This window comes from Empidonax traillii, unplaced genomic scaffold (assembly GCF_003031625.1).
Source record: "Empidonax traillii isolate 1590-97213 ecotype Southwest subspecies unplaced genomic scaffold, ASM303162v1 scaffold1261:size185688, whole genome shotgun sequence".
NCBI lineage: Eukaryota > Metazoa > Chordata > Aves > Passeriformes > Tyrannidae > Empidonax > Empidonax traillii.
Window position 1 is genome coordinate 140,215 of NW_020956454.1, and position 13,954 is coordinate 154,168.

General features: G+C 44.0%; 1 protein-coding gene across 1 annotated transcript in view; it reads left to right on the forward strand.

Annotated features, from left to right (window-relative positions):
- KIF5C (kinesin family member 5C) overlaps positions 1-13,954 on the forward strand; it is a 59,772-nt gene that overhangs the window by 16,017 nt on the left and 29,801 nt on the right. The window contains exons 2-4 of the mRNA XM_027906223.1: positions 4,518-4,608; positions 8,808-8,881; positions 12,543-12,647. Of these exons, the coding sequence (XP_027762024.1) occupies positions 4,518-4,608; positions 8,808-8,881; positions 12,543-12,647 (270 nt within the window). The remainder of the gene's footprint in view (positions 1-4,517; positions 4,609-8,807; positions 8,882-12,542; positions 12,648-13,954) is intronic.

Sequence of the window (13,954 nt, forward strand, 5' to 3'; positions counted from 1 at the left end):
GTCAGTACAACTGGATAAAGGCAAACCATAATAACTGAGTTTAACATAATAACTGAGTTTAACTGCTTTTCTAACATGCTTTTATTTTCTCCCTCTGTCTGTAACCATGGTTTTGATTCCCAGTGGCTTTAGGAGAACAGAGCCTGTTTATTTCTTGGGCTCTGCCAACCAAACAGCAGCAACCCTGTAGCTGCAGAACCTCTGTAACCTGCGGGGAAAACAATTCCCTCCGTGTCATTCCAGGGGGATAATTGCAGGGCCAGCTATTTATCCCACTTGGGAATGGAGGAAATGTTCAGTGAGTGTGGCCTCTGCATTTCCAAAGGGAGTGAGGACTGGAATTCCTGCTCTCTAGGCTGGAGGGGGGGAATGTGTTTCGTTCCACCTTCTGCGGGAGGAACTCGGCGCAAGTGCAGGACGTGCCTCGACTGAAAAAATGGAATTGCCACCGGTAATAATTCGCTTCCTCTCCCTCTTTGAAAAAATCCCCCTCTTCCAGGCCTGCAATTACCCATCTTTTATTTATAAAACCCTTCCTACAAGAGCACTTAGGGGGCAGGGACAACTATCCGGGAGATGATTTGCCGCGTTAATTAAAGCCGCGCGGTGGTGTCACCTGGGTGCTGATGCGGGGAGTGCTCTGGCAGGGGCAGCCTGTGCAGCTCCCAGAGCATTCCAGCTGCATCCATAAAACTCCTGGAGCTGGGCAGGGAGCCAGGATGACGGGGACAGACATCCCTGAACTCTTGTATGATCCTGAAATGTTGTTCTGTCAGGATTCCTCTTCCTGGCTCGGAGCATCCCAGAGAGGTTTGGGTGGGAAGGGACCTTAAAGCCCATCCAGTGCCCCCCCCTTCCACCAGCCCAGGCTGCTCCAAGCCCCATCCAACCTGGCCTGGGACACTTCCAGGGATCCAGGGGCTTCTCTGGGAAGCTTCTCTGGGACCCCCCTCCTGCCTCTGTGCTCTTGTGCCCCTTGGGATGTGTTGTCTGTTAAAGCAGAACAAACCTGGATCTGTCCTGTGAGAAATCTGGGTGATGTCTCTAATTTTAGGGGATGGCTTCAGGCTAAAACCCCTCACCATACCCGAATGTGTCCTCACAGCCCCCCAAAAATCAAAGAAACCCAGCATTTTGTAGTGTCCCTTCCTCTTTTAAGCAATTCAATCCTTGCTGGCTCTTGGGAATTCTGTCCTGAGCCACCTCACCTTGGCCATGGTTTTTATAAGGACTTTGGGGTTTTATAAGCACTTTGGGGATGGGACTGTGGATTCAGATCCCTGAAGGTGAGGTGTCATCTCACAGTCCATGGGTCCAGTCGACCCTCAGCTTCTACCTGAAGATCACAGGGATTTAATCATGGAATTATCTTAAGGCTTCCCATTCTTAGCAAGCACCTCCAAGCACTGGGAACTCCTCATTTCCTGTCTGGGTGGAATCTTGGAGAGTCGAGGGGTATTTTATTTTATTTTATTTGAGACTGCATTAGCTTCTGTTGATGGTGCTGGTAAAATTTGGTAAATTTTGGAGTTTATGGTTAAAATCCTTTCTCTACTTGCGAAATCCACTTTTTTCTTTTTCTTTTTTTTCTTTTTTTTTTTTTTTTTAAATCCAAGCCTGTAAACTCAATAGGAAACCTTTAAAAACGGAATAATTGGCAATATCTAGGAATACAATTGTCGGTGCTGTCGAAGGGCCAGAGCAGAATCCATCTTGCTGTCAATACAACTTCAGCAGGAATCGTGTGGGTGGATTGGAGCACTTATCCCAGCCATTATGCAGCAGTGGCACAAGTTAATGGAACAGATTGTCAGGGGGACTGTAGGAAGCAATTGCATAGGAAGGAAGATGTGATTTATGTACGAGAGATAATACACTGCCTGTAATGAGAAAGTTGGGAAAATAATGTATGGAGGAGGTGCACGGATAAAATCGTCGGCACGGCTCAGAAAATAACATTTTTATTTCTGGCTGCTTATTGCTTCCTTGAATGGCTTCCTGATTCTGGTGTTTAATTCAAGCTGAGTTACATCTGACAAAAAAAAAAAAAAAATAGATAAAAGCGGTGATGTCATTTCTGAAGGTGACAATACGAGGGGAAGAAAAGGACGTGCCCCTCCCTCACAGAAGCCTTTAGTTGTCTTTGTGGAGATGAAGCACAAAAAAAAAACCCCTCAAACCCCCCATAACTGCTCTCCTTTTGTGCAGTCAGATGCTCTGTCCTTCACATCCATTTCTTCAGGTATCAGTGATGGGTTTTCCAGCCCTTTCAGCTTCCCAAACAAACAAAAAAAAAAAAATCCCTGGGAAGAAATCTGGCCCCTGTAACGCATCTGTGAGCTGCTGCTTTACATCTGCAGCTCCTCAGTCCGGCCGATAAATAACTTGCACAGTTATGATGGCATTGCTGTTTTTTGGGGGTGGCTCCCTGACATTCCAGGCATGGAGAGCTCTCTGGAAGAGCTGGATTGGTTGCACCAGGGCAGCGTTTGCCTGGAGCGCCGTGGTGGGATGATGAGCTGACTTTGCTCTCCGAGCCTCAACTCAGGCATGAGGGAAATAAATGGGATAATAATAATGTCTGGGGTTGTTGTGCCCATGTGGGTTTTGGCCTCTTGAGTTAGGGATTATCGCCTGAGTGCTTGGGATGAGCACAAAATGGGGGTCAGGAGGTAAAAAGTTTCATTGTCCTGGGACAGTTACAGCAGAGCTATAGCAGTTATATATTTTCATCCTGGCAGGGAAGAGCTTTGTCTTGCTGAGAGCCACGATGTGCAGTGTCCATGAGGAGCTGTGGAGAGGCACAGTTTGGGGTGGGTGCTGCCTGGGTGCCCCCAGTTCCTGGGAGTGAGACCTGGGATTGGGGGTTGCATCGGTCGTGTCGGTCCCAGTCGCCTCCTCGGGGTTGTGTCTTGCCAAGAGGGCGCTTGGGTGGCCCAATTTTCAGCACAAACCCACTAATTATTTACTAAACAACTTAAAAATTGCCTTCTTACCCTGGAATTCCAGAATCAAACACCTCCCTGTCTCCCTCTCCCCCGTGGCTGTCGCGTAGCCGAGTTGCAGGAGTGGAAGCTCCCGCTCTGCCTGAGGTCGAAATCAAAGCGTGCCAAAAACCGGTTAATTGAGCAGAGCATTTGAACAGCTGTGCTGGAGGTGGCACGGGTGGCACCTCCCCACAACAGAACAACCTCCTGCACCGTGCTACCAACCACCTCGTTAGCTTTGAAGGGCTCGTTGAGTCAGTTGGTGTCACGTCTCTGACGGCAGATGAGAAGGATGCTGCACGTCCTCTTAGTGCGGTTTTAAATGCAAATTTCCTGCTTGTTGTTGGGTTGTAGGGAGCAGAGCTGCTGTCTGAAGGGATTGATCGGCCTTTCAAGTGTCAGGCAGCTCTATTTTTAGGGGTGGGAATGCGTGTTTCTCTTGTAACCCACTAGGCTGGCTGCGAGGAGGGATCAGAAAACGCGTGTGCAGGTTGTATCCATGTGAATAAGTGTCAGTCCCGGTGCCACCTGGGAATCAGGGCAGCTCACTGCGGCTCATGAGGGGAAATAAATGATCTAAAATGTCATTGAGGAGCTTCCACACAGCATCTCGTTGGGCTAAGGGTAAAAATCATGAGGGTTTCTGAGTAAAAAACTAACAGTCTGATGGGCAGCCTGGTTTGGGTCTAATCGGGGGGTTTTATTGACACATTTACGTGTTTAGCCTAGAAATGAAAACAGTAGCACTCAGGAGCTGCCAACTTCAGGTTCTCTCACACAAATTTCTCACCAGATTTCAGTGATGAACAGCAAACCATTTGCAAATATTTCCATGGCTGTTGCCCCAATATTTACATGGATATTACCCCAATATTTATGTGGCTGTTCCCCCAATATTTACATGGATATTCCCCCAGTATTTATGTGGCTGTTCCCCCAATATTTACATGGATATTCTCCCAGTATTTCCATGGCTATTCCTCCAATATTTACATGGATATTCCCCCAATATTTATGTGGCTTTTCCCCCAATATTTATGTGTCTGTTCCCCCAGTATTTACATGGATATTCCCCCAGTATTTATATGGTTATTCCCCCAATATTTATGTGGCTATTCCCCCAATATTTACACGACTATTCCCCCAATATTTCCATAGCTATTGCCCTCAATATTTCCGTGACTATTCCCCTCAATATTTCCGTGGCTATTCCCCTCGTAACTCCCAGGAGAGGGAGGAAACAACCACCTCTTGCTGAAATTTCAGCTCACCGTGTCCCACAGCCCTCCCTGCTGACCCAAATGTGAGCACACAGCAAGCATATGCCATGATTTATTTGCCAGCTCTCTAGAAAAGATGGGTTTGGAGCCCACGAGACGTCACATCTGTTTAGGAAAAAAAAAAATAATAAAAATACTGCACTGAAGGGCTCCCTTTGTAGGAAACGCTGCATTTCCTGCTGCCTGTTAAATTGGGATTATAAACTGTGCTAAATGTGCTTTGTCTCACGGGTTTCTCTTTTGTTTGCAGCAAGGGAAGCCCTATGTCTTTGATAGAGTGTTACCTCCCAACACAACCCAGGAACAAGTTTATAATGCCTGTGCCAAGCAGATTGTCAAAGGTAGGTGTTGTCTTTGCTCATCCCTGCTCGGGGAGGGGAGGGAAAGAGATGTCTCCCTGTCCCCCTCAAGCTGTTTAGAGACTGGATAATAAACGTTTCGATGTCTGTGTGGGAATTTAATAATTAGTGATTCCAAGCATTTCCTTTTTTTTTTAGGGGCTTGTCTGGGTTAAAAAAAAAAAACAACAGGAGAGCTGAAGGAACTGCAGCAGTCCTTCCTTCCTTTCTCCTGCTGTTATTCCACACAAACACTTGCTTTTTGGGATATAGGGAACGAGGAGTGTTCTCTTCACGCAGTGTGAGGCTGCTCAGTCCAGGATGAGCGTAGAATTATCTGCACCTCTGAGTGGGAGGGTGGACCGTGGAAGGAGAGTGCAGAAAGCACTGGTTTCAGGAGCTGGAATTGTGGAATTCAGGTGGCTGGAGATAACTGGGGATGTGCACAGAGGTGCAGGAGCTGCTGAGAGCTCCTGTGTGGGGAGAGCTCCCTGGAATGAGCAGCCCGGAGCAAACCAACCTGCTCCAGCCCGGGTGACCGGGTGGGGGTGGAGGAGCAGAAACCCAAATGTTGATGATGCTGGAGAGTGGAAACGAGTCAGAAGAAATCCAGTTCCCCCTCCTCAGAGGGAGCCTGATCACAGCAGCTCTGACTTCAGATGGGCAAGCCTTGAGTAAAAACCGGCGGGGCTGGAATTCAGGGATCATCAGCTGGGGTTGCCGACGCTCCACTCAGCTGCTTGGAAGTTTGGGAAGCTGTTTCGGTGCTCCAGGGTGTGCTGGCAGAAGCAGCACTTGGCTGGTTGAGGGGTTTTATGTCCCCCTGTGGAAGTTGGTTTCCTCTGTAAATGGTGAGAGAAATAAAACCCCCGTGGTGAGAGGGATTTGGAAGGACTAAATCAGTGAGTAAATTGTGTTTGTGGAATAAATAGAAAGGCAAATAACTTTCTGGAGTCCTAGAGCTCATAGTTGCCTTCTAGGTAGAGGTTTGGTGGGGAGGGGGTGTAGAAGAAAGGGGAAAAAAAAGAAAAATGGGGGGGGAAAAAAAAGAAGATGAGAATAAAATAGTGAGGAAAGTGATTTTCTTTGGTCTTTCGTTCCAACCCCAGGGAATGGCTGATGGTTCCACTGGGATTGATGGCAGTGCAGGAAATGCCAGCTGGGCTGAAAGGTCCTGGAACAGTGGCTGCAATAATTATGGGAGGCAATAAAAAAATACCTCAGGGAGGGGTTTTTTGTCACCAAAAAGAAATAGGATCAGGTTTAAATAAAACATCTTGATTAACAAGCTGAGGTTATTTCACATTCCAGGTGTGAGAAAGGAGGAATTTTTGAGAGGAGGGGAAATAACTGCATGTGATAGAGGTTTGTCCAAGGGACTCCCAAGGGTGGAATCACCACTGTTTTTTACTGAAAACCATGAAATAAAATACTAAAGAAATTAAATGCTAACTGCTAAATGATTAATAAATAAATAAATATTAAAATACAAAAATACACACTTAGGATGTGGGGAATCACCCCTGGGATTGCATTTTTTTACTAAAATACACTAAATAGGAATAATAAATAAAATACTAAAAATAAAATGCTGAGTAAAATCTCCAAATAAATAAAGTATCAAATACTGTTTAATGAATAAATAAATAATAAAATTCTAAAATAAATTAAGTACTAAAATACACACTGGGGTGTGGGGAATCACCACTGGGGATTGCCTTTTTTTCCTAAGATACACTAAATAAAATAGTAAATAAAGTGATAAATACTATCTAATAGATAAATAATAAAGTACTAAAAGGCACACTGGGGTGAGGGGAGTCACCACTGGGATTCCATTTTTTTACTAAGGTACACTTTATTTATTATTTTACTACAATAAAATAATCAGTAAAATACTAAAATAAAATACTACATAAAATCCCCAAATAAATAAAACATCGAATACTGATTAATAAATAAATAATAAAATCCTAAAATGAATAACACATTGGGGTGTGGGGAATCACCACTGGGGATTGCATTTCTTTTTATTGTTACTAAAATATGAAAATATCCCTAAATCTGCAAGGGAACAATGGGGGGTGATTGCCACCCCTCTTTGCCTCGTTTCCCACTGCCAGAAATCAGCTTTTCTCTTTCCAAATCTTCCCATCTGGGAACATCTGCACATTTGTGTGGCCTGGGAGGAGGAGGAGGAGGAGGAGGAAATTGCTGGGATGATTTTTTTGGGTGCTGGGGGAGCTTTGTTGTTGACTGAGGAAGGGGGGGGGAAAGAAAAAAAAAAAAGATAAATAATAGGGCTAAAAATTCGGTGGGGAAATGTTTATTTATTCCATCCCTCCTCAGGAAGAGGCACATCTGGCAGCAGCTGAGAGGCCTCGGTGGGGAGGGGAAATAAAGAAATTGGAAATTGTTGTGATATGGGGGGGAGTTGGACCAGGAATTGAGCAAAAACCACCTTTTCTGCTGCTGAGGCCTCTGACTTATTGAACTGCACACGATGCAAAGGGCTGGTTTTTTACAGAATAAAGTATTTTTTTTTTTGCTAACTGGGAAGGGAATTATTTACCTGTGCTGCCTCAGCATGCATTGATGCAAACTCTAAACAATCTCCTTGCCTAACAGTTGATTAATCAGGTTATTTTCCCTCTTGGCTCCATTCCTGTATGGAGTTGACTTGGTGTCTTGGATCCTCTTGGAGTTAATAACCCTTTTTTTTTTTTCTTTTTTTTTCCACCCCTTTCTTTCTTTTAATTCAAACTAGTTTTTAAAATTTAACCAAATTTGGCACCAAGATGAAATAGGAGGAGTGATCTCTTCTGGAGTACTTGCACTAGATTTTTTTTATCTGTACAATTCTTATTTCTGATCGCTTATTTCAAGCGTTATTTCCTTCAAGCAGAAATAAGCAGTGGCTCTGTTTTTATAAGCAGATGAGGATGCTGGATTCATCCAAAACGTTAATAGCAGAATGACAGGAATTATGGGCTCTGACTTTAACTTTGTGGCCCTTCTAAAATTCAAGATCAGAAACATTTACAGGAATCCTGTGGAATGCTTTGTGGGGATCTGTACAACTTCTGGTGTGTCTGTTCCCTTCAGCTCTCCAAAATACTTCTGCCACACTTCAACAATTATATTCTGCATTTAATCAGAATATTTATTTTTAAGTGGCTTCGTTCCAATTTCGTCCTCAGTGTTGCTGTTCCTTTCTTTTAATCCATTTCTTTTCTTGGAAATAAATTTTTTCTGTTTTTTTTTTTTTTTTTCCTCTGATTTATCTTTTTTTCATCCTTGTTCCTTCTTTATTCCTTTTCTATTTTTCCAATGTCTCTTCTTTGATTGTCCTTCCTGTCTGGACCACCTGCATGGATACATATGGAGATGCAAATTAAGATAATTTACGTGTGTGTTTATGTAAATACAACATATATGCCATTATATTTAATAACACATAACACAGTCATGTGTATTTATTTGCTGTAAATACACACACAGAGATATATTTATTTCCTGGAAGCCTCTATTAGTAGAGATCCAGAGGGTGGGAAACACAAGTACATTTTCCAGCCTTCCCAGATTTCTGAAAGCTCCTGTGGGCATTAAGCCCTTGCCAAGTTAAAAAAAATGGATATTTTTATATCTAAAGGCAGTATAAAATTACTAATTCCTCCTTGAAAGAAGCGTTGTGTCCAATAAAGCAAATTCCTGCTCATCTGACTTCCCTCTTTCTTTGCTCTCCTGCTTTGCAGACTTGGGAAGCTTGGAAATTAATGGGGCCATGAACTGTTGAGGGTGAAATATAATATGACATTTATAGGAAGAAATATGGATGAATTTGTTTCATTTTTCTCTCTGGTTTAACATGCAGGCAATTAAGCTTTTCCTTGCCCATGTTACACAGATATATTGGATGATATGGAGTGTCCAGAGATTTCTTTTTTTTCCCTGGAAAAGTGAGCGTTCAATAATCCTGCAGTTCTCTAATTTAGATTTTAGTATGATTTCTTTTTTTTTTTTTTTGTCCTAAAATTAGCTTCAATATGTCATATTTCCCCCATTCCTTACTGCAAAAAACCCACATTTTCTAATTGAGCTTCAGCACTTTTAAAGACTTAAGAAAGGCTGATAATTCAGCTTTAGGACTTCAGTGAGGTTTTTTTAATGAGTTTTTCTTCTTCTTCTTCTTCTTCTTGCAGATGTCCTGGAGGGCTACAATGGCACAATCTTTGCCTATGGACAGACATCATCAGGAAAAACACACACTATGGAGGTACAGGGGGACAATTAAATCAGTGTGGGAGCAGCAGCAGGGTTTTATTTACCAACTACCTGAATTTCTTTGAAAGGGATTTGGGGAACGTTTGGCTTCTCCTGCTTTTAGTATTTTATTCAACGTGGAGGGTGGGTTTTTTTTAATAAGAGATATCTCCAGATATCCAAATAAACTAACAAACTTTGAGTTAAAAAAAAAAAAAAACAAAAAAGACATCCTACCAGCTTAGGAAAGTGTCTGTTTTAAAGGATTTCAGTGAGATTGGTTAAGCCACAAATGGAAACAGTAATGAGGGTCTGCAGAGTCCCCCTTTTGCAGGCAGGATTATGAAAATTCCTGCCTTGGTTATTGGTTTTCTCATTTGCTCTCCCCTCCTGGGAATTACCCCCCTGGCATCCTGCAGCACAGATGGATGAGTTTGGAATTGCTGCTTTGGAGGAGAATGTGAAATTCTATGAAATTCTATGAAATTACACCGAATTAGAGCAAATTCCAGGGGGCTGAACTCCTGTGCCTGTTCTTTTTTAATGCTACATGAAGTGTGGAGGTTTTTCCCTCTGGTTTGGTTTGGTTGTTTTGTGGTTGTTTTTTTTTTTTTTAACTGTTCAGGTAGAAGAACATTTAGACCTTCCAGTTTTGCTGCAAAAGGAGGATCATTCAAGCATTTTAATCCTCGCAGGGGATTGTTCCTTCCCAGACTGGGCTGTCTCTTCTCGGAGCATTCCAGTTCAGCCGTGAATTTTGCAGGTGGACAGCGAAGTTTGGGCTGGGAGAGAGATGAAAAAAATGAAAAAAACACCATCAGATGTTTTTTTTTTTTTTAACCTGAAGGTTAAAGGACAAGGGAAGCCACAGGGCCCTGGTGAAATTGCTCCATTCCTGGAGGATGCAATAACTGGTCTAATTAAGCCTGTCCTTGGGAGGATGGGGGGGAAATCGCTGGCTCAGCCCTCACAGATGGCACAATCCTGAGTAATCCACCAGCTCTGGATGTAATTAAATCAAAATGTCTGCAGGGCTCGAGCTGCTGCTTCCACATGGCACGGGGAAAGATCTCCTAAAGCCAATTTATATTCGGAATTACAAGCTGCGATAAAGAAAATGACTGGAGAAAAAAACCGCCTGGTTTGCTCCTCTAATAAAGAGAAAGCTGTCGTTTTAGAGTGGAATCAAGTCTACATTCAGCTTTAATCCCCCCTCTTAGCCTAAAACATCCTCTTGTAAAGTTGCTAAAGTATGTTGTGGAAGGGGGGGAAAAAAAAAAAATCAGCCTGAAGTTGAAGAAATGGTAAATCCTCCCGGTAAAGCCGCTCTGGGGGATTTTCTGTGAAATGTGAAATACTTCACAGTGTTGGTGTTAAGCTTCAGGAGGATCTGGGGGTATAATACAGCCAGGATGGGCTTTCTGACAGACACAGGTCTAAATAAAGCAGTTGCCACCTGTATAGCAGGAGAAACACCTGCTTAAAAAAAAAATCACATTATTATTTTTTTCTTTAAGCCACAGGATTAAATTGATGGGCTTTGCCCCCCTAGGAGAGTTTTCAGTGCTTGGCCCCCATAAACTGGAGTTATTTATGTCAGCATCCTGAACTGGAACAGCTCTGTCTCCAGTGTTGCCCTCCACCTGCTGTGTTTAAATGAGGAAATTAATGTTCTGCTTACAATCAGAGGCTTTTTAATGAGCACAGAACTCTCTGTCCAGGGGCTTTGGTGGAGTTTCCTAATTCAGTGTCAGCTTTGCAGCAGCTCCAAACCCTTCCCGAGGCTACAGCTACACCCGGGAGAGTTCTCTGTGGCTCCTTTCCTTTTTTTTTTATTCCAGATTTCCAGGGAACATCCTGCCTTTTCCTTGCTCTTCCTTTCCAGGTTGTCTCTTCTAGTGGAAGGTGTCCCTGCCCATAGCAGGGGGTTAGAACTAGATGCTCTTGAGGGTCTCTGGTTCTGGAGCTGCCTCTGTTGCTGCAGCTTTGGCTGGATTTGTGTGCCCCTGAAGAAATAGCAGCAAATCTCTGTTCATCCTGCTTTAGGAGAAGCTCCTTTCCCCTCTCTGGGAAAAGCTTCCCAAGGACTTTTTTCCGGGGGAAAGGATGGATTAGAGTGAAAACGGTGCTGCAGTCACTGCGTGAGGGAGCAAAGTGCTGTGCCTTTGCACGTGAAGTTTTCCTCTTCATCCAGGGTTTGCTTTGTTCCACCACCCTCTTTTTCATTCTCATAGTCTGGAATAAAATGGTGTCTCCTTTGGGAAGGAAGGGTTTTTTTAAAGTTTTTCAGCAGCCTGGTAAGATGCTGGTGAGGGTGCTTCAGCTGCAGAAGAAATATATTTATATTATTTGTATAATATAAATAAAATATTCACAGTTCAGGCGCAGCTGAGAGCTGCTTTATGGGGAGGGCAGTCAGCAAGGCAACTGATTTATGTCTGTTCCCTCTTTTTCTCCCTCAAGATGTTTATGTAATTGGAGGGCAGAAGACCCAGTAAACTGCTTTAACCACGGGCTGTGAGCTGGAGGGAGAGGTTGTGTCAGTTCTTTCTTGAATTGCCTTCCCCCTGGGTTGATGCTGAGAAGTTGACTGTCATTTCACCAGCTTTGGATAAACGAGGCAGTGCCTAAAAAGCCTGTATCTGAGTATGTTAACAGTAAAGGCTGGGAAACTGGGCAAACAGGTCAATGTGACCCACTAGTCATTCACAAACACACGTGGTGCTGAAAAACACTTGTGTAGAATTTTCTTCCGATTTGGCTAAAAAAAATGTGGGTGTTTAATAATTAGGAATTGGGTGGCTGCCCTCTATATTTAAAAAAAATTATCATTCCCCACCACGGTTTGGAGTAAGATGGTTTTTTTCATGCTGCTGATCTGGGCAGCATTAATTGGCCAAAAACATATTCCAAAGGTGTATCAGAGGTTTTAGACACTGTGTTCTGGTGGAGTCTGTGACTACTGACTTGTTAATGCATATTTAAACGGTTTCATAAAAGATTTAGAAATAACAACACAGTCCAGGCTGTAGTCAGAAGAGGGGTTTATTTCAGATTGATATTTCTATTCCATTTCCAGTGGTGTTAGCTCTCCTCTACGTGCCTGGCTTAGGGGAAAAAGGAAAAAAAAAGGCAATGTGAGTGCTGTGCAGCCAGGGAAATTGTTGGGATTAGTTAATATTCATTTCTTGAAAGAGTAGAGGAAGGTAGGGTTGTGCAAATTAATGTGGAAAGCAGGAGTGTTTGTAAGGCAGAGATCTCTGGCAACGGGCCCAAGCGAGCTCAAATCAGAATATATTTATTGTAATCCTCAAATCCCCACAACCCAGATTTTCCTTCAGCTCCCTGCCATAGTGGGGGGAAAGAGAAACAGGATTGTTTGGTGCTCCTTGTTGCTGCCATGTTCCCCAAACACCTGGATTTTAACGGGGCTGTGATTTATCTGTTTGTTGGTGTCCGTTCCTCTCCTGGGTCGGAGAGCGACAGGAGCTGCCAGAACAAATTGGGTGCTCCGTGGGGTGAGGAATTCCAATGTTCCTGTGCATTAGAGCAGCCCCACATCCAGAGGGACCCTCTGGAAGAGGGCAGGTTTGGAGACAGAGCTCTCTCTCTCCCCACTCCCGTTCCCCGGGGAGGGTTTTCCCGAATTCCCGGGTTCTGTTTTGTGTCCTCAGGGCAAACTGCACGACCCCCAGCTCATGGGAATCATTCCAAGGATTGCACATGACATCTTTGATCACATCTACTCCATGGATGAGAACCTGGAGTTCCACATAAAGGTAAATGCGGAGCGACACGTTACGTAACGGGCCGGGGGGAAGTCGGGCCGGGTGGGGAATCAGCCCTTGGTTTTTTGGGATTTTTTTCCTCCCCTCCCCTCAAAAATCACTGATGTTACTGAGGGTATTTCCTAGAAATAACCTAACCCAGCTGCTGGTTGTTGATGGAATTTCTTCTTGAGTGCTTTTCCAGTTCAAGTTTCCTGGGAAAACCAGCCACCGCTGTCAGAAAATGCTGATTTGGCTGCAGCTTCTCCAAAGGCTGGAGCTCAGCCCCACCAGTCATGGCCATAAATACCATCAGGGACATTTGTGGGAACGCTGACACGTCCCTGTCTCGAGGATACAAACAGTCCTCCACAGTATTTGGGGCTGAAATGGGGCTTTGGGCAATTCAGGGGAGGATGTTTAGAAGTAATTTTTAGCTCAAGAGCTGATTCATGGGCTCTTTGTGATGGTGCTCTGAGGCTCAATTTGAACACCCATGTTTTTCCACCTCCCTGCCTCGATCCCAGCCATATGATCTCTCAGATTTATTTGAGTGACCTTTAATTCCCACTGTTCCTCCAGTCTCCTGGGGAGCTCTCAGCCATGGGGGGCATTGCTCCATCTGGCAGAGCCGGGGTCAGGCTGCAGCTTGTTTCCATCAGTAAAATTACCCAATGGATTGCAGGAAAAAATGGGTTCTCTTTGTCACCTTCCCCCAAAAAACCCCACACAGAACACACCTAGATGGTTTTGGTGAAGTTCAGTAGCTGAGCAGAGGTAGAGCATCTCCTTCCATGGGGGATGCTCCCTGAGAATGGAGCTCCCTGAGGATGGAGCTCCCTGTCCTTCCTGTGCCTAAAAGTTAAGAGATAAGTGACTTTTTAGCTCTGCTTTGCACTAAAGCACTTGAAGCACTTCTGGGGGAATACATATATATATTTATTTTAATAATCTGTGAGGACTCAGCACTGAGAACCTTCTCGGCAGGGCCTGTTTGTGGGGAGCTCATGAAATACAGACAGGGGGTGTAAAGCACAAATAAACCATTAAACACTTTAACAGGCCTTAAACTGTAAAATACTGAGCTCCTTGAGAAGAGACACCTCTGAATTGTCACACAAATGGCTTCCCCAGGAGTGACTTCCACTGGTTTCGTTCCATCATCTGCTTTTCCCACGTGATCCCAACAGATGGAGACCCCGAGACGTAGTAAATTCCTGCCCCAGCGCAAGACAGCAATTTATAAATCATGTTCTGCCAGCACAGGATAGTTTCAGTGCTTTCCCATCAGAGTTGACATCCCTGAATATCTTAACAGA